Source organism: Echinops telfairi, unplaced genomic scaffold, assembly GCF_000313985.2.
Source record: "Echinops telfairi isolate 266 unplaced genomic scaffold, ASM31398v2 ScPeMD7_1713;HRSCAF=2227, whole genome shotgun sequence".
NCBI classification, from domain to species: Eukaryota; Metazoa; Chordata; class Mammalia; order Afrosoricida; family Tenrecidae; genus Echinops; species Echinops telfairi.
The window spans coordinates 4,349,198-4,371,287 of record NW_022105611.1 but is presented as its reverse complement, the minus strand read 5'-3'; the positions used below and the strand labels follow the sequence as shown (position 1 = coordinate 4,371,287).

Genomic DNA, 22,090 nt, shown 5'->3' with positions numbered 1-22,090 from the left:
ACAATGCATCTGCTCATGCAGCCAACTCAGTGTGCCAGTTTTTGGAAAAAGACAGTGTGCCTCTCTTGCCCCACACACATTACTCACCTGACCTTACTCTGAAACTTCTTTTTGTTTCCATGAAAGTAGAGGAACATGAAAGGACAGCGATTTGACGAAGTAGAAGAGGTAAAGAAAAAGGTGAGGGAGGTGCTATCAAGCCATGCAAACAGATGAGCTTGAAACACCTTTCCAAGAATGGAATTGCAGATTTGACAAATATCTTAAGTAAATGGAGAGTAATTTGAAGGTGATTAGGTTATTTTGTAAAAAATAATTGAAATACATAGCTTTGAAAAAAGAGCAAATTTTGCATTTTTGGGGGGTTACCCCTCATATACAACAACATCATTAAGATCGCATGGAAGTAAAATTTTACTAAAGATCATTCAACAATAGTTGCAGCAGCACAATGACAGGGAGCAGTCACAGAGATTCAGGCAGGGTTCAGAAGAAGACATCGAACAAGGGACATCGTTGCTGTTGTCAGATGAGTTTGGCTGAACACAGAGATTACCAGAAAGATGTTTACCTGTGTTTTGTTGACTATGCCAATGCATTCAACTGAGCGGGCCATAAAAATATGGCTAACCTTGATAAGAACGGTAATCCTAGAACATTACATTGTCTTCATGTGGAGCCTGTACATGGATCAAGAGGCAGTTCTGTGAACAGAACAAGGGCATACTGCATGGCTTACAACCAGGAAAGGTATGAGTTATGGTTGTATCCTCACATCATACCTATTCAATCTCTATATTATGTAAGTAAGGACTCTGGGTTATGTTAAGAAGTATGTGACTTCAAGATTGGCGGAATGTTTAGTAATAGCCTGCGATATGCAGATGACATAACCTGACTGATGAAAGTGAGGAAGACGAAGAACTCGCTGATGAAGATCAAGGAGTGGAGCCTTCAGTGTGGATTACAAGTCAGTGTAAACACCAAAATCTTCACAACTGGACCAATATGTAACTTCAAGATAAACAGAAAAGATTGCAGTTGTGAAGGATTTCATCTCATTTGAATCAATGTTCATGGAAGCAGCAGACAGAAGAATCAAAAGATGGATTGCACTTGGCAAATCTACTGCTAAAGACCTCTTTAGAGTGTTGGCCCAGGCTTTCATATTTTCCTTAAATAGAGTGCTTCTATAGAGACATATGCACTGAAGGAAAAATGTACATCTTTTTTATTAGAAGATGTTTGAAACCTAATGATTGAAATCTCAAAATATCAGTAACTTACATACATTGATTTCAGCAGTTCTCATCAAATAAGCAATTCTAGAACATAAATATTAAGCAATAACATTTGTATAAAAATAACAACAATAAAAATCCTTACAATTATAAAACCAGATTCCTTCAGCTCTCTAGCCTTGATGGACTTATCTGGTAGGCTTTGAACTGATAACTACAAGTCCAATCTACTAGTCATTCTGTGGGAGAGAAATTATACTATAGGCTCCCATCAAGATTTACAATATCAGAAACTTACATAAGATCTCTATGAGTTAGAATTGGCTCGAAGGTAGTGGTGTTGTTTTTTTAAAATCTTAAACCTAGTGCAAGCTTCTCTTATTTAGTCATTCATTTTAAATGTATGCAACAAAGATTTTATGCACCTCATTGTGCCAGGGACTATTTTAAGTGTGAGGGATACAAAAATGAACCAAAAAATAGTAAAGGAACACCCTCCCAACCCCCCATCCCCAGCGGTCTCTTGTCCTCAACTGTAATGCGGGAAGGGATAGCCTGAAAATGAAGATTTATAAAAGCAAACAAAAAACTACATAATCCCAGGAAGCAGAAATTACTTTTAAAAGTGTTGAACCATAATCATTGTAGAAGTTTGCAGATTTGGCATACAGTTTTTTATTCTACTGTTCTTTTTAAAATATATCTTTTGCCCTCAACAAATTTGGTGCTGTCTTCTGCTTTATACATTCTTTCTTCCCTAAAGACAAGCACAGAGACATAGGGTTTGATTTGTTTAAGATAAGAGATAAGGGATGTAAAACACCTCATTGCAACTTGTCTGCTTTTGGACTTCCTGAGCAACAAATCTCCCCCCCTGCACACACTCATGCAGGTACTTATCTTCCTTTTCCCCCTGGAAGAAAAGGACTAGAGTTGTGATTCTATTCACTTACTGGGGGTGGGATTACAAACAAGCAATTTACCCTCTCTAAACGTGAGTTCCTTCATCTATAAGACAGCCAGTTGAGACAGTATCAAAAATCCTACTAAAAATTGTAGAAGACCACACAAATGTCAGATAAGCCTTTTGTTTATAGCATCATGAGTGCCTCCAGTGCCCTATCAGGCCATCCTACAAAACCAACATCCAGATAAGAACTGGATGAACATCAGGGGAGACGTGTTAAAGGGAATTTGGTTTGGAGAACCTGAAAGAATTGGCTATTTCCTCCCTTGAAACATTTTTTGGTTGTTTTTGCAGAAAGGTTTTTGCTGCTTATGTTTAGGTTGAAGAATGAAAGTACCAGAAAGCTTCAGAATTATTTGGCGACCACTGGGTTTTTGAGGGAGACAGAGGAGAGAGAAGACTTAAATTAATTTTCACATATTTAATATGATTAACATTAGAACAGGCTATCCCTAGGTTAGCAGCTGATTATAAACTGCTTGTGCCATCTAAACTTCTGTTGATTAAGACCAGAATATCTTAAAATCAAACTTAAGTAAGCAATCTGGAAAAAGTCTAGTGAGAAATTATAAAACCACTTTAAGAATAAACATTATTAAAAATCGGTATTAATTATACTAGTATTACCCAGGGATTATCATAGACCAATAATACAAAGGGTGGAAGGAGTATGTTTTAAACAAATAAATTTGGGAAACAGGCCTTTTAACATGCCAGTGCCTTATTAAGCTGCAAGTGACTTTGTAACTTTTGTAACTCAACACTTTGTAAATCAATTACACCACAGTCGGTTTTCCCCACAAAATGTCATTAGCATTTTAGAGACTAGAGAACAGTTTGAGAAATGTAGAGTTAGAATCTCTTCAAATTTGGAAGAACAAATATTTATTTTTAATAAACTACTTCTCTGGTGAAGTTCGGCAAGTAATTGAATTTAGTCTCTACAAAACATACAAAATGTATTGTTAAAAGAAAACCAATGGGAGAGTATACATTAATGTGCTTTTATTGAATTCAATAGACAATAATGAGAAGTCTACAATATGTAAGTCTCGCTATTGTCTACTCTAATAAAATAATTAAAAAGCAAGAGAAACACTGAAAGAGCGATAGAGGGAAGGATGGGGAGGGAACGGAGATGGATAATGATATATTCTGTCCCAAAGACTGTTACAAAAAGAATAGTGGCTAGGAAAGAAACACCAATATTATAAAATAAAATAAGGCATAATTGTAGATGTGATTTAAGTATGTTCTATATCCACATTATATATACATATAAAGCTTGGTACTTTCCATGTATTATCTGAACTCCATGAAGTAAGTACAGTCTCATTACTCCTATTTAACAAACGAGAAACACATCACTGTAAGGATACTAGGAGTAGTCTAATGTCCACCCCTCCTACGAGGACTTCAGACATAGGATGGAGGAGAAGGAACCAAGAGCAAAAGGTGAGGAGAAGAAGACAGAGCAAGTCTTTCCTGAGACCTGGTAGGCTGACAGCTCACTCACAGGTCTAAGCAAATCATTTTGCCATGGAAAGAAATGAGTGTGAAGCACGTGCTATCACGCGCAGAGGATCATGTAAAGCGATTGTTTCCTCTGCCTGTCTGGGAAACTCAAGTCAACTCCTCATAGTCTTTTGACCACCCTAATCTCATTTTTTTCCTTACCTCTCCTCTATACACCAACCTTGCTCAGTGGATTTTTATTATTCTTGAAAAGGGGGGAAAGGTAAAGGAGAGGAAAACAATGGAGGAGGAGGAGTGGAGGTGAGGGGTAAGCGAAGACAAGGAAAAGAAAATTCAGTCTAAATGCCCCTTCTTCCATAAAGCACTTCCTGACCACCCCTGGGCACTTTCACTGTATCCCCATCATTCCCTGTGCATATCGATAGCAATCATTTCCTATTACTTTGTAAATTGTAAATTCCATGAAAGAGTTCTTTTATATTTGCATTCATGGCGAGTTACTATTTCTTATATATAGTAAAAAACATGTATAGCAGATAAATATTTTAGGATACATTTGTGCATAGTAAGCATTACTAAAAAGTAAATATTACATTGAAATCCATTTGGTATCATTTAACAATATCAAAAGTGCTGTGCACTAGGCATTAGGCTGCTAACAAAAGGCTGGTGGTTCGTACCCACTAGCTGCTCTACAGGAGAGAGACAGCTGTCTTTCTAGTTCCCATAAAGATTTAAAGTCTTGAGGCTTTGGCTATATAGCGTCACTATACGTTGGAATTGAGTTGATGGGTTTTATCTGGGGCACCAAAAATACTAACGAAGTGATCTAATTTATTTGCATTTAATTAGATGCAAATGTACATTTATAGATAATAATTTTATCTTATCTTTACGACTGGTGCTCACTTTACATGATTCTTCCACCTAAATTTTTTTTCAAAAAAATAAGATGTATACCTCAGTAACCAAAAATAATATACAGAACAACAAGCGCTGTTCTTTCACGAACATTTGATTTAAACCAAAGGTGATACTAAAAGGTGATTCACACATGTCCTCACATCCACTCTACACAACTTTCATAGGGAAGCGTAGTCTCAAAATTACTAAGTGGTTCTCAAGGCCACACTTCCAGTAAATAGAAGCTCTTTTCCTACGTTTCTTATGTGTCTGACTCTAACGCTCATTTTCTTAATAAGGACACATTACTCTGTACAGCCAATTATCCCTTATTTTTGTCAGAGATGATGAAGGCAAAGAAAATCGAAAGAAAATCGGAAAAGAACATGGTGGGCCTAGGAATCCCTGGGCAATAGTGCTTCGTAGGCTGGAAGAGTTCTGCTCATCTGTTACAAGAAAAACATTTCCTCAAACTTTTTGAAGTCCCCTCTTATAATCTCCAGATTTACAACATTGGTTGTAATTTCTCCACTGCACTTGGTGAAGTTGGTTTTTCCACACTGAACTCAAAGTCCCTAAAATGACAGATGATGATCTAATTACATTGTCGGTTTTGTGATTCTGTTGTCAGGTGTCATGGCGTCAGCTCTGAACCTTAGTGACCCAATACAGAACAGAGGCAGCGCTGCCCAATCCCACGCCATCCTCACAATGGTTCCTAGCTGGAACCCATTTCTGCAGCCACAGTGGCAATCCATCTACTTGAACGTCTTCCTTTTTTTGTCGACGGCCATATATTTTACCAAACAGGATGTCTTTCTGCAGAGACTGGTATGTAAGACGAATTCTCAACACCATTGCCCCTTAATAACATTCTGGCTGTAATTCTTCCAAGACAAATTTGTTTATTCTTTTAGAAGCTCATGATACTTTCAATTTCTCCTCTGGCATAACAGTCCAAATGCACCAATTCTTCCTCTTCAATCGTCCTTATTCAGTGTCCAGCTTTCACATGCATATGAGGCATTTGAAAATACCAAGGCTGGGGTCAGGCACATCCTAGTCCTCAAAGTAACATCCTTGTTTTCAATGCTCTAAAGAGGTCTTGTGCAGCAGATTTACCTAATGCACTATGTCTTTTGATCTCTTGACTGGTGCTTCCATGAGTATTGATTGTGAACCCAAGCAAGACAAAGTTCTTGACAATTTCAATGTTTTCTCCACTTATTGTGACGTTGCCTCTTGGTCTGGTTGTGATGATTCCACTCTTCTTCACACTGAGCCATAATCCATACTGAAGGCTGCAATCCTTGATCTCCATCAGCAAGTCTTCCTCATTTTCAGCTAGCATGGTTGTTCATATGCATATCACAGCTTGTTAATAAGCCTTCCTCCAATCCTGATGCTGCAATCTTCTTCCTATAAGCCAGATTCTCAGCATACAGATTGAACAAGCATGGTGAGAGGACACAACCCCAAGGACACCGTTCCTGATTTTAAAACACACATAGTCCCTTGTTCTGTTGCCTCTTGATTAGCGTCGCTAGAGTCAATGTGCGGTGAACAGATAAAGTGATGGAGAGCAGTTGCCATCCTTTTACTCACCACTGATTTTGCAACCAGTTTGGCATGAGCAAAATGAAGTATTCTGGAATTTCCATTCTTCTAAAGGCTATCCATAGGTTATGATCCACATAGTCAAATTCCGTGGCAGAGTCAAGAAAACACACGTCAACATCTTTATGATATTCTTTGGTTTCAACTGAGATCCATTCGATATCAGCAATGACATATCCTTTGTTCCAGGTCCTCTTTTGAATCTGGCCTCAACCTCCAGTGGCTCCCTGTCAATGTACTGCTGCAACCATTCTGTTGGGTCACCTTTTCTTTGGAATGGGTACAAATCTCGATCTCTTCCAGTCAGTTGGCCACGTAGCTGTCTTCCAAAGTTCCTGACATAGATGAGTAAGTGTTTCTAGTGCTTCATCCGCTTGGGGAAACTTTTATTCTATTAATCCCTGAGTATTCTATTACTCCCTTTTTTTTTTTTTTTTTTATCATGCCAAAAAGAAAGCTTACGCTTTTTAATGACAGGTCCTGGTATGTAGCAATTGCTCAATGAATAATTTTTTAATGTTGACTGGCTGAAAGAATAGATGACTGAAAGGCAGTCTGGTTGAATTATTCTCTCGTTACTTATAGGGATTTAGACAGTGCAAAAGAGCCCTGGCAATGAGTTAAACAAAGGGATGCTTACTTCAAAGTCAGTGACTCGAAGCTACCCGTGACTCCAGTCTGGACACCTCTGTGCAGCAATTCGACTCTCTCCGATGGGGTGGCTATGAGTTACATTTCACTCAAAAGCAATGGGCTTCGGTCACCCCAGAGGGACTCTGCCTGGGAGGTGACAGCAGCACGAAGGCTGGTCAGGGTCTAAAGATCACCAAATTATCAGCTGGCATCAGAACCGAATGGAATTGATCAACACAGAACCACATGCCATAATGTCTGGCATGTAGAAAGTATATTAAAATGGTATTTTTAAAGAATGATTATGAATGGAATATCTTTTATCAGGTGATAAATCTATTACATAAATAAAATGTAGACAAAAATTACTGGGGGCGGGGTGTGTCTCTGGAAGAAGAATTGAAAACACTCCGGGTGACAGTAAGCTGGACACTGGAAGTCATCTGGGAATGTCACAGAGGCTTCTCAATTCAAGGGTATTGCTCAATAGCCTCGACTGAAGCCATTGTACACAGCCCACTGGAAATGACATTACATGGAACCTGGCTTTTTCTTCTCCAAACAATCCGGTTTGTTCTTTGGTGTCAAAGAAAGACAAACAGGAACAGCACTGAGTGTTTTCAGACAATATTCCCTTCTCTGAACAGACACTAGGCAGCCAAGAGAACTAAAGAAATATGAAGTCTTTCAGTCTTGTATTTTCACAATATCTTTATAAATTATTATGCTCAATCCTTCCTGAGCCTTCAGGTCATGTTTTGCTGGCCCAGCTGCCGAACTGGTTGCAAAATCAGTGGCAAGGAAAAGGGTGACAACTGCCCTCCTTCACTGCCAATCTATTCACAGCACATTGACTACAGCTATCCTTGAGCCTGAATGTATTCTACACAGAATTCGTCCAAAAATCACAATAATAGCACCAGGGAAGGAATTAAGTTTCTTGATTTCCATTTCTTTGCTTAATCCATGAGTCAACAGCACATGTTTTATATTAAAAGTACACTCCCCTCTGTCCTTTCCCGGCCTCTGTCTCGCCTTCTAACACCTGACACATACCAAAGCTCGGAACATTTTCGTGGAGCAATCTCTACAATTACAATTTGATGAGAGTGAACACGCCAGGCTTTGGAATGGGTCAACTGCAAGTTCATGGGTATAAAAGTATGATTAATGAGCACTATTATTTTAAACTCTTCTCCAGCCTCATTACAATGGTTTTGGTTGGGTTTTTTTTTGTTCCCCCTTTTCTCCTTGGCTTCTCATTAAACACACACAAACACATTTCAGAAACTAGATAGTTTCCCTCTTTGTGACTATTTCCTGCCAGGTACAGGTCACCGTCTTCCTTTCCTCATTACTCGTTAGGTAGCCCTTGCTGACAAGACCCTTAGAATGCCTGGGATTTTCTTAGTTATCTAGTGCTGCTCTCAAAGAACACGACAAGTGGATGGTTTTTAACAAACAGAATTTTATTCTCTCCGAGTTAAGGGGTCTAGAAGTTTGAAATCAGGACACTAGCTCGAAGGGAAGGAAGTTTTTTCTCTCTTAACACTACAGGAAGATCCTTGTCTGCTTTCTACGTCTATGACCCTAGCTCTCCGACTCTCTAGCTTCCCCTGCTCTTCTTCATAGGCAGTAGCAGGGCTTTCCTCTTTTTCTCTCTAAGATAAAAATGATGTAGACCACTCTCCAGGAAAACTTCTTTTACTGGATCACAGTTATGACTATGGCAAGATTGTAACATCCTAGCATAAGCTCCTTACAATTGATGGGCCAATCACAATTGATCTCAACGTAACTGCCAAGTGATAGCACTACGTAACTGCCAATTCACTGAGAATCCCAGCCCAGCCAAGTTGTCACATATTTTGGAGGGACACAATTCAATCTATAGCAGGAATACTGTGTTGACTAATCAGAGACCCAGCCAAAATTCTAAGTTACCTCAGTCTATTACTCAGTCGATATTAACCAGTGAAAACTGAGCCTCACTTAAAGACAGCTGTCTCTGCTGGGTTCTATCAGTACTATGTTGAGACAGTACATGCGATAGGATGACACAGTTGCTTTTCACTTTGACTGGAGTCTTGAAAACATGTCTCTCTACTAGTGTGCATTATCTAGTGAGTCAGTCTAACAAACATTTATTTCTATGAGGGGCTAATGAAATCGGTTGGCAACAAAAGAAACAAATTCTAATTATTTGACTAAATGGTCAGATTTTTGGAATTTTTTCTGTGCCACAAATTTATAAATTCATTTGTTTTCAGTTATCTACAACAGTGAAAAAAGCTTCATTGCAATTCAAACTATGGACAATCCAAAATTCTTTTAAATTAGCTCTTGATATCCATGCATTCTTTTCCACTCATATTTACTGATTTTCTTTTATCACAAGCCTCTCTTCCCCCACCCATTACCCTGTTTTACATGCTCAGCCTTTGCTCACTTTGTCCTGGCCTAAATCAATACTCACAAACCACAGCCCCGAACCCACACTTTTGTGATTCTGCCCTCTCTTACTTTCATCTCCTAAAATCCGGCTATTAATCAGACATTAAGCAAGTAATAAGAATATAGAAGTAATTAATATTCTAGAATTTAAATGCCAAACTCAAAACTTTAGATTGAGTTGATTTTGATTCATAGTGAGCTTACAGACCATAGTAAAGCTGCCTCCGACGGGCTCGAAAACTAAATCGCTATAAAAGCAGATTGCTACGTTGCCCTCCCAAGGAGCAGCTGGTCGGTTTGAACTCCCCATTATTAGGTTAGCAGCCAAGTGTTCAGCCAACAAGCCACCATGGCTTCTTAATTTAAATAAACTAATTGTAAACAATCCAGTATTCATTCTATAACTATTATTTAGACCCAGAAACCTTTTCATTATGTTTTAATGTGATTTCATTTGGTAGTTCAGAAAAGCAAAACACATAAATATAATAAGTGATCATCAAATTAGTGCCTCACATTAGCATCCAGTAAGTTAGAAACATTGAATATATAGAATTTCATTAGATCTTCATAGGGGCAGGTTGACAAAAGCATCCTAACATAAGAGCTATCCTCCAAGATCAATGTACAATCCATTTTCTTAAGGATTTCAGCAACATGCAACTATACATTCAGTTTTAAATTAATAATAATAAATAACACTAGCTGCTAAAATAGAGTTTTGGGTGTACATGAATCATGGGTCTAAATATTTAAGGTTTACTACTTCATATTATCATCACAATGGTAGGTTATTCTTACTCTCTCCCCTTTACACAAGTGGAAATGGAGGCACAAATTCATTAGCTTTTCTCAGATGTTAGAATCTAGTTTGTAAAGCAGTCTGCTTTAAACTTAACTACTATCATAAGGTATGTGATATCAACTGTGCCCTTTATTCTTTTATTTTGTAGATGTTCAAAAGGTATTTAAAAGAATATCTGTACCACATCTTAGACACCGAAGAATGATTGTCTTTACTGATTTTGTTAATGAATGAAGTGGATCCCGGCATTAACTTTTTAAAAAATGTAATCTTAGATTCAGAAGGAAGCACGCAAAACAGCATAGTTAACCAAACAGGGTATAGCTGCAGATTACTCGCTGGGAAATTAGTTTTGAAGCAAAAGTTTCAGGCAGACAGGGAGCCTGAGGAGCCAAAAAGTAAGCTGCCCTGGCCCCTGGAAATAGCAGCGGTGGGCAAAATCCTTACAGCTGTGGAGCATAGAGTCATTCACCGCTCTATTTAGACATGTCCATGCTCTGTGTCAGCACAAATATGAATGTGTGTGTGCATGCATGTGTGTGCACATTGTTATAAGGAATCAGAGGTAATTACTGAAGCTCAAAACTTGATTAACATTTCAAACCATGAAGAAGCAAGTTAATTGGGACTTTTGGTTTCTGCACTGTCATCAGAGGCATTATCGAAGTTAAGCAATATGGATTAAATTGTGCACATCCCCAAAATGTGTGTTGTAAATTCTAATTTATATAACTATAATAGCAATCAGCACGGTTGTCTGTTTAGTTACGGAGGCAGGAGTAGTGAGAAGCATGTTTTGATCTGTGAAGAGTCTGTTCCGAGTCAATCATTTACGGCAAGAGGGAGGGCAATTGATGGCAGGCCACCAGGAATTCCCCATGGATCCCGAAGACCAACTGAAGAGAACCAACAGAAATAGAAAGCTGCCCTTCAAACCAGCACCCTGAGCGCGGATTCCTGGCCTCGAACTGTGAGAAGAAGGAATGTCTTTCTCAAAGGCATCCACCTGGGGCATTTTTATTTAAAAGCTCATAACAAAAACATTACATATTAAACTAAATTAATCTCAGAAAATCAATTTCAATGCACTTGACAAATCCATCAAAAAATGAATCTTTGAGCACAATGGTTTATTTTGATGAAATAGATGCAAACCGTGGTCTATAATTTGATTTAGTAACCTTTGTTTTTCTATCAGAGGTTGGTCTATGGACGCCTTAGTTTCTTTCATATGAGTGAGTAAAGACAGTCCCTCGTCAAGCAAAGGATCCAATTCCCAATATCAGCTTTTAGGGAAGGAGACAAAAAACTGCCTGGTCTGGCCCTATCAATTGAGAAGATAGTTCTTCCAACCCCTTGTGACATGTGAAAGTCTACTGTGGTTAAGAAAGGAGTCAGGAGAGTGTCACTCAGGTATCAAGATGGTAAAGAAAAATATAGAGAAATGAGCAAGATCATATTGGGCATATTCGGTCATCTTTCAGAGCACTTAATTACCATATCATTTTTGCCATCCCTAATCTCTCACAGCAGTGTGTCGATTCTTTTTCAAAACCAAGTGATTTTCTTTTGCTTACTTGGGATAATTCCTAGACTGAATGAAGGGCAGAATTTCAGACTCTTGGCTAGATGAAGGAAGTAGCAAATCTCGGAATCGTTCTGTCAAAAGAAAAATAAACATCAAGCTGTGAAAAAGTAAGACATGAAAAAATCCCAATATGAATGTAGGAGCTATTCGGGTTTTTTATGGTAACCATTTTGACTGCATATATTGATTACAAATGCATCTATCAGTTTAAATATAATATTATCCAGTTAAACATATTACAAATCCTGCAAATCTAAAAATACCCAATATTCATTTGTAGAGATTCAGAACTGAATGGCTGAAAGGTAAAACACATATGATCAATAAATATAGTCAGGTGTGTGCAACATGGGAAATGCAGAGCAAATGTTGCACCATCCCATAGTGTTCACATTATGTGTAATTCAACTAACAGAAATTAGTGTTCAACGCCCAATGTCGGAGTAGATTGTCATAAACCTTTACAGATTGTTGGTAAGAATACAAATTGGAAAAATTGCTCTAGAAAATAATTTAGCACTACTAAGTCCCACCTTTGCAGATCCTACGACCCAACTTTTCTAAATCTACGTATATATTGGAAAGAAACTGACATGGGTTTTATAAAGCAGATCAAAGCAGCAACGTGCACAATAAAATAAATGGAACATTTCCAGGTGAATGAATAAGTTATGACATTCACACAATGAACTATTTCACTGAAATGGAATAGAATGACTTCATTTACACACAGAAACAGTGATCATATTACTATAAAAAATCCCATGATGTCACATATAGTGGAATATTATTTTATTGAATTAAAAACAACTAAACCAAGCAATGCATTTGATAGGCACATTAGACATTAAACAAGGTAAGCAAATGGGAATAAAAAGGCAATTCATATATTTCGATAACGATTATCATTTAGAAGGGGTAAGAAATGAAACAGAAGAAGAGCAAAAAGGTGAGTCATTGTTAATGTTTCATATGCACTGTATAATAATAGTATTATAAATAAAGGAATACAGGAAAGAGGGTCATGGCAGTAAGCCACAAATAAGAATAAGTAATCAAACTCGATGCAAATAAGATTCGTAAAGAAGGAAAAAGAGGAGGGGGAAGAGTGAACCTGAGGGACAGAGAAGAGAGGGGAGGAGGAAGAACGTGGCGCTGGGGGCGGAGGGGGGAGAGTCCTCAGTTCTATACTGGATATACTCAGATAGCATGCACACTAATTGGATTGCACGAAACAGTATATCTTTTTTCTGCCAAGGGGCATTTGGATATTCAGACCATCACTTGTAGGCCATACAAATTATCAACTTAAAAATTAACCTGCTGCAGTTGGTCAAACATTTCATTAACTTACTCCTAATGTGATGGCTGGAACAGCTTCTCTTTGATGAAGCACGTGATTAGCTGGTGTTGATAAGTCTGTGGGGCATATATGGGCGAGGGGCTGGATGTGTCCCAACCCGGCTCTAGGTGATCATTGCCTCCAGGGTCATGCCTCTGGGCATCACTCCTTGACTTCTACCATTACTTGGCCTTCCCCCCACAGACCACATCTCAAACAGGCTGCCCAACGTGTTTCTCTTGCACATTTTATCCTTGCACTCGCAAAGAATATAGCAAATTCTATTTTTACTGCCATATGTTTATGTCTCTGCGCCCCTCTTCCTCATCTAGTAAATAGCTATTGTGGCCCCAGGATAAAAAATATTATCTGCTAACATTTTTAGAAGCTAAGTATTTGTTCAGAGAATAATTCAATTTCCATTTGTACTGGATACAGAAAACTGTTTGCCATGGTTAACTAAAATGCTTTCTAGGAAAGGACAATTTTTCATATATCGATTATGAAAAGCAAGAGTACCGCACTTCAGGTCTAACAGAATCCCATCTCCAGCAGGAAGATGAGAGCCCCAGGCCGCAAGCGTTCCCTCGCTCCTGCCGGTGAGCCATTTGCACCGAATACTGGGAATCGACTTGAGGACAACCCTCCTTATCCACTTACAGAATTGCTAGGCGCGTTTGTGAGAACCGTGGTCATAAAGTTTGGTTGAGAAGCAGGATGTGGATTTTACTTAATTCTATATTTAATAAAAAAGACTGCATCAGAGATCCTTAATTGCTCTCTATTCTACTTTTAATTTTTTTCAAGAAGCCCCGGTAGAGCAGTGGTAAATACTCAGCTCTAACTTAAATATAAGGGGTTTGAATCCAAGAACAACCCATGAAAAAGACATGAGGGGCAATTTGATGCCTTAAAGATTACAGTAGGGCCATTCGACTTTGACCTATAGAATTGGAATGGGCTTAATGGTAATGGGTTTGGCTTTTGAAGATGCTATTTTTTTTTTATCATTCTGAATGTTTTTACAACATATTTGGAGTAGAACTAAGAAGATTCAAAAATAGAAGTTGCTGTATTCTAGTCTATAACTTCAAAACGAGCACCATTTACTTTTCTCCTTTAATTTTTCTAAGTCTTTAATTTGAAATCAAATATATTTTTAAAATCATACAATCATATTGCTAACTGGTATACTGTTCATGTTAATCAACACGGAGAGTATTTTTTTTTATTTTAAAAAATGTCTTTGTTGGTTCATGGCCCTTGCTCTGCAATCTTTTCCCCAGTATATGCAGTATCTCATCAAATATTTGCAACTTACATGGTTTTTCCTTGTCAAATTTTCCCCACTTAGGCCTTTTTCTGAAATAGTCTTTTAAAGTAAAACCAAAACCCAACAGCAAGCAATAATTTTACATAAGTAAAGTTCATTAGTACTTCAGGTATAAATGTTCATTGGTACTAGAAGTATAAATGAAAGTTTTATTAAATAGATTTATTTAAAGAATGCAAAAATCAATTCTTAATTAACCATGCATCAAATTCTCAGTGATAGCTTTTTCCTCAGTTATATAATTACAAAGGGCATTTGATAATAAAACTGAAAGAAAATATAATTATAGTTACAAGACCTCTTTAAATAAACAAGGGCAGCATAAATCAATTTTAACATTTATAAGGCTACCAAAACTAAGAATATATCATTAATATTTATTTCTCCATTTGAAGCAAAATTTTATCTAAAGGACAATATTGTAAGTGTAATATTGGAAAGGCGATCATACATAAGCGAAAACAAAAATTCGCATAAACACAAACTTAGGGAATCCAGAGAAATTTAAAATTCTATCCTTGTTAAATTTCCATTTTCATCTTTATATTCATAAACGGTAACAATGATTTTCACTGTGAAAAGTTTGTGAGTTATTATTTTTTCTTTATGGAAATACAAAAATAAAAATGTATGCAGGCAAGTGACAAATTATAATTTTTACATTAATTCATTTTGGTCTCTAAACCTATTACTATAATATTGATTCCAGTGCACAGGGGCCTTATCTGTTACAGAGTAGAACTGCTCCATAGGATCTGGGGCTACAGTTTCCATGGAGGCAGATTGCCTGGCCTTTCTTCCACAGCACTGTCACATGAGTTCACACTGCCAACTGGGAGTCTGGCAGCCAAGATCAAACTGTTTGTGAGACCTAATTATTTAAGTAGGCCCCAAGTTTATCTTATGCTGGAAAGAGATCTAAAGTAAATTAATAGTTTCTTAGTCAGGTAATAATTTTAAATACTACCTCTTTTCTTGCAGGACAATATCAAGCCAGATGATCTTATGCTTTGTCAGTAGACCCAGACTTACATGCAAACTTTTTAGCTGGATAATACTTCTTAAGTAAATGGCCCAGTTATCCAAACACCGGAGATCAATCTTCACACAGGGCTTCTTAGAGCAATTTTATTAAAGGTACTGAAAAGAACCAAATGATTTTCTGCGATGTGACACTGGGGTGAGCTGACTAATGATGTGATAATATCGGAATATGATTTTCTACCAGTAGGAGATATTTCTTAATTGACTCAAGCTTTTGTAGATTTTCATCCACTCTCCCCTCCTCTTATTCAATCAACACAAAAATCTCAGACTACAAGACCAAGATGACATGCTGAAAACAATTGCATTAATTTGGGTTTTTCTGGACAATCAATGTGAGACAATATCCTTAATCCTTCAAAACTAAAGATGATAAAATAAATACTCTTCGCAATTATAATGCAAGCTTGGTGTGTTTGCCTTTGCTCTGACATCGGTTCTTTATTGTTCCCTTTGTGAAAGATAGCGGGCTGTAATTCTCCCAAATGCTCAAAATATACCAAACATAATACAAATTTGCACCACAACAAGAAACAGCACATAAATATATTCTTGGAATTAGAAGAAAATAAAAATTCCTTCCTAGAACTAAAACAACAATTAATGAAGGAAAGAGACAGAGAAGAAAAGGGAGGAAGTAAGGGAAGAGGGAGGAGAGAACAGAATACAAAGAAAGAAACAGGTGGGGGAGGAGGAAGCAAAAAGTAAAGAAAAAATCAAGGAGGAAAAAAAGTGATGCTAAAAAATGCTATTAGTCTTCTTTAATACACAGAGAGGTGCAATCACAGCCATCCCAATAATGGTGTCAATAACAACTGTTGGAAATGCTATCAAGTACTAGTAAGATACTGTCATGTCTTGCCAACTCCAATCATGGCTTAGCCCCACACCACTGGCTTGAGTCCATTCTGACTTAAAGTGACACTACAGGACAAAGTAAAATTGCTCCATAGCATTTACTGAGGCTTTAAATCTTTATGGAAATAGAAAGCTTCATCTTTTTCCCAAGAAGTAGCTAGTGGGTTTGAACCGCTAACTCTGAGGTTAGCAGTCAAACACTGAAACCACTGTGTCACTGGGGCTCTCTGGTAATCCTCTCTTCATCGACTCTACTATGAAAAAAAAAGCATATTTAAATATTAGATTATCCTGGGCAAAGAAAAAAATTTGATAAAACACCTCTGTTGTTGTTAGGTGCGATCAAGTCAGTTCCAACCCATAGTGACTCTATGCACAAAAGAGGGACATTCTGCCCAGTCCTGCACCGTCCTCAGTTGTTCATCTGCCTGAGCCCCTTGTTGTAATCAATGTGTCCATCTACTGTATTGGAAACAGTCCACTTTTGAAGTACAATATTGCTCCCTGCCCCACCCCCCACAAATCACCTGAAGGAAGCTCTTTCCACTTTTACTGACAGATACAAACATTCTCTTTATTCTCTTAATGTTCATATTATACTTAATTTACCAGGTATAAGGTGTTTTTGTTTTCAAAAAGTGGTGAAATGAAATCTTTAAGTACCATTAAATATTTACACTTTTAAAAAGGGGTGAGATGATGTAATACATGTCATTGTATTACATGTATTACATGTCATTGTAATACATGTAATCATTGAATACATGTCGAAAGGAATAAATTCTTCCTCCATATTGTAACTTACTTTCAAAACAAAATCAGATGATTATTTCATAATCTATCTCGAATCTAGAATATCAGCATTTAAATTTAAGAAATAATAAGAAATTTAAATTTCTTTTGCAATAAAGTCAGGATTATTGCATAAGCCTGCAATATATAAGCAAGTACACATGATAAAAAGCACATCTTTATGTAGTCATAGATTGCTGTACTTAAAAGCCATATGTTATAACAGAAATTACATTGAATTTCTTTGTCAGACTGAGCCCTGGACCTACCTTTACCTTTATTCTTAAGTTTTCTGAGACCACAAATCATTATGGGAATGGAAACCCTCATCTTTCACCATTGGAGCAGCTACAGGGTTTCCACTGCTGACCTTGTAGTTCTCAGCTCACTACAGTAACCTTGCAGTTAGTGAGCTCACAACTCATAGCTCACTATACCACCAGCACCCCAAAGTTATTGACAGGGATGATGAGCATACATCTTGATTTACCTGGGGCAGTTCTAGTTTATGCTTCTTGCACTGGATTCCTGGTCCAGTTAGCAAATGTCTTATATTTTCAGTGATTAATTAAACAATACTATAAAATAAGCTTGTGATTGAGTGACTGATACATAGAAAAATCAACAACAAAATCACCATTTGCCGTGGTGTTGATCCTGTCCTATAGCAACCCCTCCAGAGGGCTTTCAGTAGCTGAGTTTTCAGGTGTAGATTTCACGTCTTTCTTGTAATACACCTTTGTGTGGATTTGAGCCAACAATATTAGAGTTAGCAGCTGAGTTCAAAACTGTTGCTATTATTGTTAGGTGCCGTCAAGTTTGTGTTGACCCACAGCAGTCCTATGCACAGCACTGCCCAGTCTCGCGCCATCTTCCCAATCGTTCCTATGCTTGAGCCCATTGTTGCAGCCACTGTCAATCCATCTTCTTTAGAGTCTTCCTTTTCTCCACGGCCCCTCTCTCTCTCTCTTATTGTTCATGATGTCCTTTTCCAGGGACTGGTCCTTCCCGACAACATCTTCAAAGTCTACAAGACAAAGTCTTGTCATCCTTGCCTCTGAAGAGCGCTTTGGTCCTACTTCTTCTCAGATAGATAGGTTTGTCGTTTCAGCAGCCCATGGTACTTTCCATATTCTTCTCCAGCACCACAATGCTATCACCCCAAACCACACTAGACCCAACCCGAGTCACTGCCAAGTCTCCTACAGACCCGAAAGGACAGAACAGAACTGCTGCAGATGGCTTCCAGAACATCTTTTTTCCCGTAGAGCACCTAGTGGGTTCAAACCATCAACTTTTGGGTTAACAACTGCCCACAGAGCTCCTTGATATACAAGAGGAGCACACTCCAAATCTTCCTTCACAGGAGGACTTGCTGGAGAGTACCGTCAGCAGGCAGCTTCCAACTATCAACTTGATCAGGGTCTGTCTAGCTCATTGCAGACAGCAATTGGTCGGAGATCATTCCTCTGCCTTCAGTGGCTGAACAAGGTGCAGTAGTTCCATCCTGCATCATCCTGCTTTTTGGCTACAGAGTTCCCCACTGGCTTGATCACGTTTCTGTTGGGTGAATATGAAGATTCACCTTCTCCCCCTGCCCAGTCTCACCGTAGTCCCTACCCTTAACAAGTGTTAACAACTTTGTAAGCATTTTACATTCACAAACTCCTTCCCCACACCGGCTTCTGGAGAACTCAACACATTCACAGGCTTCGACTTTATATATGAAAACTTCTGGAAGTGTCATATACGAACTTTATTGATTTAACAAGAATTTAGAGTCCACAGTGGTCTCCTCTACTATTTGATGCATATTGATGAGTTGTGTCAGAATAATGATCAGCAATAACATGTCTTTTTGCAGAACTTTCCAGATGTAGCATAACTAACATTTTCACAAGCAAATATAAATGCTCCTGGTGAAAACGAAGGGTTCTCACGCACATGTATTTGGGACACATGCAGTCTAGGATGATGGTGATGGGATAAAATAGCAAGTGCCTGTGCTGGTCACTTGGCATACGACCAATTGTGTTGTGTCCTGTGCTCCAGCCCAATGAGTTCACAAATTCACCAGGTCTTCAGTTTGTAAGTGAGTGGAAATATAGAAAACTATAATTTGTGCGGATGTGAAAAATATATAAGATATAGAAATTAAATAGCCTGCCCCTAGTCTATGCAGTTCCAAGGACACTCGTGCTATAATGACTACTTTGTCACCTATAATATGAAATAAACCATGTCAAAAACAGAAGGTTTTTGGAAAGTTCGTGTTACATTTTTTAAAATATGAATTTCATTTCCTTTCCTTAAAAAAGTTGATAATGAACATATTCCTTTTAACAAAAGACTTGTCAATGATTGCTGTAATTGCTATACACTCTGAAGGACAAAGGATTTCACATAAAATCACTCAAATAATCTGTGGCTGATGAATCAGCAACCGCTTCAAAATATATTCAATTTTATGAAAATGATATCTAATAATAACCATTTAGCATATGAATATACAGATGACCATCATAAACTATATATAACTGGGTTTCAGACTAAGATCTCTATGAATGTCAAGCTAAAGATTACTACTCATAAAAAAAACCCCAAACAGCTTTTTTTTAAATGAAAGCAATTCTAATTTTATAGGCTTGCTCAAAAATCATTAATATATGGGAAGATGGGTAGGAGTGAGGAGAGAATACATTCTAATGTTTATAAACATTTCAGATGGTCCCAACATGCCTATTCCCATGAACCCTCTATCTGAACATTCTCTATCTGAACATTCTCGAATGGAAGGTAGATTTTTCCCCTAGAAGGTCTCAAGTTAGGAAGAAGAATACCTGCTTCGTTTCATTTCATTTTCCTCCAATCTTTGTCACACTCTCTTCTTTTTAAAAAAATGAAACTCATTTCTTTACCATGTAAACCCTTGAATTCTGTTGGGATAGTAATTTCCCCACTTCCCAATTCACTATTCCATTCATCCTCATCTGTGCATCATAAAAACTAGCTCTCAAATAGTTCTCAAAGACTCTCTTCTCTTTAGAAGATGGGTTGGAGAGATGATATTAAGTTGGTGAAGTTCGTGCTCTGGTTTCTGGTGCAGAGAATGGCAGTGACATTTGTGAACACTTAAATTTTAACAAATTATATATAAATATTAGAATTAAAAAATGACAGTATAAGCAAGTAAATTTAATACTAAAATAAAACATAGCTTAAGAAAGGCACTTTTGAGAATGATGTACAAATGTGCTTTACACAATTGATGTGTATATGGATTGTGATAAGAGTTGTATGAGCCCCTAATAAAATGATTTAAAAAAAAAAAGAATTGTAGGGGCCCCCAATAAAATGATTTTTGAAGAAAAAAAAAGGCACTTTTATTTCTACTTGAAAATACAAAACATTAAGAGTGAATTTAATATATCTATGAAGAGGTTTCAAAAAGTTCGTGAAAAAGTAGAATGAAAAGAAAATGGAGTTTTCCATGAGATTTGTGAAGCCCCTTGGTATATAATTTCTTACAAAGACAAAAAGAGGAAGAAAAAAGGACTACCGTATATGAGTATTTCTGAGTGTTTTTGTTCCCAATGTGTCCTCAGAAAGTGGGGGTGAGGGGCGCAAAGGGACACGTCCTCAAACCAAAACTGCATTAGTTACACAGCAGCCTGTTCTGTTTCTGCAATCCTGTTTAGGTTCCTCAGAATAGGGTCAACTTAAGGACAATGTTCAGGTTCCCAAATCTTGGGTATTTTCTGTTGGCCATGCTATCACATGGGCAAATGACTGGAGAGGTTCTTTTGAGAGAGGTTAAGGAAAGAATTTTTTAGTTTAATTTTGGACATGTAGAAAGCCATTATTCATGGTTATTTGGGCCTACTATCATTAAAGGGGTCCAGAATCCATGAATTGGCTGAAAACAGGTGATTGGAAGAAGGGCTATAATGCTCTATTGAGATTATTCTGGTAATTGCTCTGATCATTAATCCTGGAGTTTTCTTTTCATTTATATAAATCAAGTAAGTCCACTAAGTTGTCCATATATTTTAGTTCTAAGGCGACTAGTGATGTTAGCCATCAAAGATCGATTCTGGTCAACGAATCGAATCGTGAGTACTCTGCCAGCCAAGCTTCTCATTACAGTAACCATACCCACCTTGACCCTGTACGTGCTGCCACTTGGCCCAGGCCTCTCTGGGAAATCACCATTCTAACAAAGTTCATGGAGCCAAAGTTCATTGTCAATGCAATGGCAGTGTCTCTCACTGCCACTCGTGGCCTACAATCAGCAGAGAGCCATTCAAGTATTCTGGAATGATGTATTACTTAAAGTCTCCCAGAGAAATTTAAGGCGTTGATCACCAAAACACAAAAGCCATTAAGTCAATTATACTTGAGTTACCTATGCTTCATAACAACTCTATAGGATAAAATATAACTGCCTCCTGCCTCGTAAGGTTTCCAAAGCTGGAATCTTTATGGAAACAGATGGCCACATCTTTCTCCCACAGAGCTATGAAGATCCTCAACAGCCAACCTTCTGGTCAGAAGCTGAGCACTTAACCACTGTGTCACCAATAAGACATTCAAGAAAGCATCCCAATCTCTCTAAAGCACTGGATAACTAAATCTACAGTGCATCTAAGAAGTGTTTTAGTATATGAGAGTAAAGGATTTGGAGTTACAGGGAATGAAAATTCACTTTTTGATTACATATTATCTTGTTTGAATTGTTAATATTAGCTATCTAAAAGTAATTGTTTCTCAAAATAAGAGGTGTAGGGTATGGATGTGCAGACTATTGTACATAAACATGTTCTCACGAGGGCTACAATCACAGTCACTACATTATAGCTTTTGTAGTGTTGTACTTCCTCCCACATCCTGTCTCTATGTCTATAACACAGAGACTGAAACATGTGCTTCCCAAAAGAGAATGTAGCGGGGTACTCCAAAATCTGATTTTTAAAAAAAGCTCTGCTGAGAGCTTTCATAGTACACATTTTTTCTGCTGGGCAGGCATCCACCAACTCT

General features: G+C 37.7%; 1 protein-coding gene across 1 annotated transcript in view; it reads right to left on the bottom strand.

Moving 5' to 3' along the window:
- The window catches only part of NOX4 (NADPH oxidase 4), a 192,441-nt gene that overhangs the window by 27,091 nt on the left and 143,260 nt on the right, over positions 1-22,090 (bottom strand). The window contains exons 12-13 of the mRNA XM_013006196.2: positions 11,674-11,755; positions 4,897-4,915 (exon numbers count right to left, since the gene is read on the bottom strand). Of these exons, the coding sequence (XP_012861650.1) occupies positions 4,897-4,915; positions 11,674-11,755 (101 nt within the window). The remainder of the gene's footprint in view (positions 1-4,896; positions 4,916-11,673; positions 11,756-22,090) is intronic.